Source organism: Hakea prostrata, chromosome 2 (genome assembly GCF_041222555.1).
Source record: "Hakea prostrata isolate BN-2017 chromosome 2, UWA_Hpros_2, whole genome shotgun sequence".
In the NCBI taxonomy this organism is placed as follows: domain Eukaryota; kingdom Viridiplantae; phylum Streptophyta; class Magnoliopsida; order Proteales; family Proteaceae; genus Hakea; species Hakea prostrata.
In genome coordinates, this window is record NC_142601.1 from 34,181,802 (window position 1) to 34,185,760 (window position 3,959).

General features: G+C 39.7%; 1 protein-coding gene across 1 annotated transcript; it reads left to right on the forward strand.

Moving 5' to 3' along the window:
* Positions 1-657: 657 nt before the first annotated feature.
* LOC149024243 (uncharacterized) lies at positions 658-3,641 on the forward strand. The gene has a single exon (XM_089144560.1). It carries the CDS (start codon positions 996-998, stop codon positions 1,731-1,733), a length of 738 nt encoding a protein of 245 aa, XP_089000686.1. The 5' UTR covers positions 658-995; the 3' UTR covers positions 1,734-3,641.
* Positions 3,642-3,959: the final 318 nt, after the last annotated feature.

Below are 3,959 nucleotides of genomic sequence, written 5' to 3' on the forward strand. Positions count from 1 at the left end.
TTTTATATTAGAATAGCTAGTCTAGAACTAGGGTTAGAAGAATCAAGAATAGAGATAGGGCTAATCAGGGTAGGTCCAACCCCACCCAATCTTAACCATATTTGGGACAATTAGGACAAGACAAGGATGGGCTTGACCCCATTAAAGCTTAGAGTTAGGGACAACAATTTTAAGCCACGAATTATAATTAGTGAGGGATGGGCGTACCTATGAACATTTAGGATTAGGATTGGATTTGAAAAAGCCTAATTTAGCTTGTCCTAATTGCAGCCCTTAATAGAAAGAGATTTGAGTGATATTTTGATTTGTTTTATGATGATCTTGATATTAGTATTCGGGAGATTTGAAAGTGACGCTCATAAATTTTCGATTTTTAAACGAAATTATGAAAACATTCAAATGAATAGGATATATTCATTTCTTTTTTTTTTTTTTGGTAAGATAGGATATACTCATTTCTACCCAAAGAAAAAAAAGGTGATTTACTCGTAGAATTTATATTTCTTTTCATAGAACTCTTATCACCCTTAGGTTGTGTTTGTTTGCTGGAATAAAGGTGGGGTGGTCCCACCCTTTTTTTTCCCGCAAAACCTTTGCAAACAAACGCAGCCTTATAGAAGGATTCGAAAAATACTGAAGCCCCGGGCAGGTGGGCGCCCAAAGGTTCCAGTGTTTACCCTCTCAAAGCCACTAACTCATTTACGCAGTGGGAGAAGGAAAAAAGAGCTACTTACCACGCAGGTGCCTGATGAACTGTTTAGGCGTCCTACACTTTTGCGTCTTCTAGACCTTCTTATTCCATTTTGCGATTTCTCTATTTGTGAAGATCGGAAACCTATTCCATGTCTGATCCTTTGAAACCCTAATTTTTTTGCTTATTTTCAGATCAAGAAATTCGTCTAAATTGTGATTGCGAAAAGTTCTCTGACTTCTATCGGGGACATCCTTATAGCTACACAATTTCATTTGCTGATCGTCCCTTGGATACTTCGTCCATGGCGAAAGAATTCAATGTACCTCCAGTGGTTTTCCCATCAGGAGGAAACCCTAGTGCTGGTCTTCAACAGCGGCGAGCCCCCACTGTGCCGTTCCAGCCACCTCGCCCTGCAAACCCTAATCTTCCTTTCATTGATATTGGATCTGCCGCGCCGTCGACGTCTTTTTCTATTCCCTATGGCGCAAATGCAGTTGGAATTGGTGGTTCTGGCTTTGAGGACGAACTCCCTTTATTGGAAGAACTCGGGATCAACACTCGTCAAATCTGGAGAAAGACCGTTTCGATCTTAAACCCCTTTAGAATAAATGCTAGTCTTCATGAGGATGCAGATTTATCAGGTCCGTTTCTCTTCCTTATGGCTTTCGGGCTTTTTCAGTTGCTTGCTGGGAAGATCCATTTCGGCATTATTTTGGGTTGGGTTACTGTAGCTGCTCTTTTCCTATACGTTGTGTTCAACATGTTGGCCGGTCGCAATGGGAATTTGGATCTGTATCGTTGCTTGAGCCTACTTGGTTACTGTATGCTGCCAATAGTGATTTTCTCGGTATTCTCCTTGTTTATTCCGCAAGGAGGAGTACTCATTTTTGCGATGGGAGCAGTTTTTGTGCTATGGTCGACGAGGGTTTGTACACGTCTTCTGGTTGAGCTTGCTTCTTGCGGGGATGAGCATCGGGGTTTGATAGCTTATGCTTGTTGTTTGATTTACTTGTTGTTTTCGCTTCTTGTGATATTCTGAAAGTAGAAGTCGCAAAGTTTTCAGTAGGGGGACTTCCACTTATCTTGAGTGTCTAGCTTCCTTCTCGTAGTTCTGAATGTAATTCTGTTTTGATGACTTTGTAAAACATTCCTGTTTTAGGATTCATATTGAATGCGAATTGTTCAGTAGTTAGATTATGTTGGGTGGGTTGGCAACATTTTGTTTTGTTGTTTCTGTTGTCAAATTTTAAAACGGTTAATTACATAATCAAATTACTGTTTCCATGTGTTGACTGTTCTGTAAGCTGCTTTATCTTTTCCTCAAGTGTCTTTTTCTACATATATAAGTTCAATGTTTGTGATAGTGGCTACATGAGATGATTTGAACAGGTTGTGGTGAAGCTTTCCTCTTTCAGATTATAGGCCATTATTTAAACAAAAGCAGTTCTGCATTGTGGCTGATACAGTGTTAATTATTTTGAGAACATAAAAAGAATAATTGTGTATGGAGATAATGTTTCACGGTTCATGCATACTGGCTTTAGCATGGGATATGTATGGATGCAAGGGTATATATTGAATGGAAAACGTTTGTTCCTTGCAGACCATTGACATTTTACAACTTGTTGATGCTTGATGATATCATTTCGACCATTAAATACATGGGGAATTCCCTTTATTACATGTCAAGTTTGGTTGATAGTTTTCTTCTTCTTCTTCCTTCTTCTTTGTTTTTCCCCCCCTTTCTTTTTGACTGTCCCTGCCCTTCAATAATTGGGGATTTTTTCAAACTGTTTGGTCGTATAACATGTGGTGTCATTAGATTGGTTGAAAAGAGACCCTAGATTAAGTGCTGATATAGGAAACACATCCAAATAGTTTTGAGGCAATCGAAATTGCTATTGTCTCATGGAAAATAAGTGGATAGTTTAGAAAATTCCTTCCTAAACTGTTGGTGTTGATTTTCTGCTTCCTATATTAAATTGTGTGGGGCTAACAGTACCAAAAGGAGGAAAATATATCACGAATGAATGGGCAAAATTAGTTGAGTATTTTCATCAATGCACATGTACACACAGGTCTTTATTTTAAATTTGGTATGCTTATTCTACAGGATATCACTCAGTTACTTGTTATTTTTCTATGTGGTAGCTATTTTCTATCATCAGCATGATATCACTCATTTGATTCATTAAAGATTCCTCAGCTTATCTGTTCTGATCATTTATAGATTCATATATTCTTCTTGAATGTCATCTCATTGTTCATGGCTATCTTTATTTTTGTTTAAGTTAGTTACATCAAGGTAGAAAAGGCTTTTACTCAAGTGGATTGTCTGGTTTATAGCAGAGAGAGGGTCACGTAATTATTCCTGCAATAAGATAAGGAAATGCTCATTCTTGTTCTTACTTGGACTTGGTGGCTGTCAATTGGTTGATTTTCTGCTGTAAAAGATGATCATGGTGATGTAAACCAGGATCTAGGGCTAAGGGTATTCAAGTTATTTCCCTATATTTAAGTTTGCCGAGGAAATTCCAGCAAGGAGGAATGAAAGTTTGAGGGTTTCAGAGGGTTTTTCACACTCTCAAACTCAATTGCAGTGTGAACAGGGTTCTGGATATTTGCAGAAATCAGAATTTAGGCTTTTACAAAGGTTTGGGTACGGTGGATGAAGGTCTATCCTTGCTGATTCTGTAATTTCAGGACCGGATTTCAGGGATTCGGAAGGTTTAAGAGGGTCTGTCTTATCTTAACTTGGGGTTCTCAGAATGTTTAGAACTCTGTAGAATTCTTCTAAGAAGATGAATTGCAGAATTTTAGAAATTGAGAAAACAAGGCCTAAATCAGGGCTTAACTGCAGATCTAACAGTAAAGAGGTGATGCGACCTAAGGGAGTAAGAAAGGAAGGCTTAAGGGCTGGGAATTCAGAAGTTATGGGGGGAAGGGATTCTAGGCTGCCATGGGAGAGGAGGGTTTGGGGAGTCATGGGGCTTAATGGAGAATTGGGATAGGGTCAGGACTGTCGTAGGGTGTGGGGAAATGGAATAAGGGGGGATGTAAACGTGGGGAAGGGGCTGGGAGGTCCTATGATGGGAGGGGAAAGGGGTTTCTAGGGTTGCACAGGAGAGAAGAGTGGGGAAGGGTTGTGGACAAGGGGGAGGCAGGGGACGGGTGGGGAAGCTACTGTACTTAGGTGGCTGCTCTGATTGTATGCTTGAATGCCTGAAGATGCTCTTGAAGACTAAATGCAGAAAATCAGAATGCT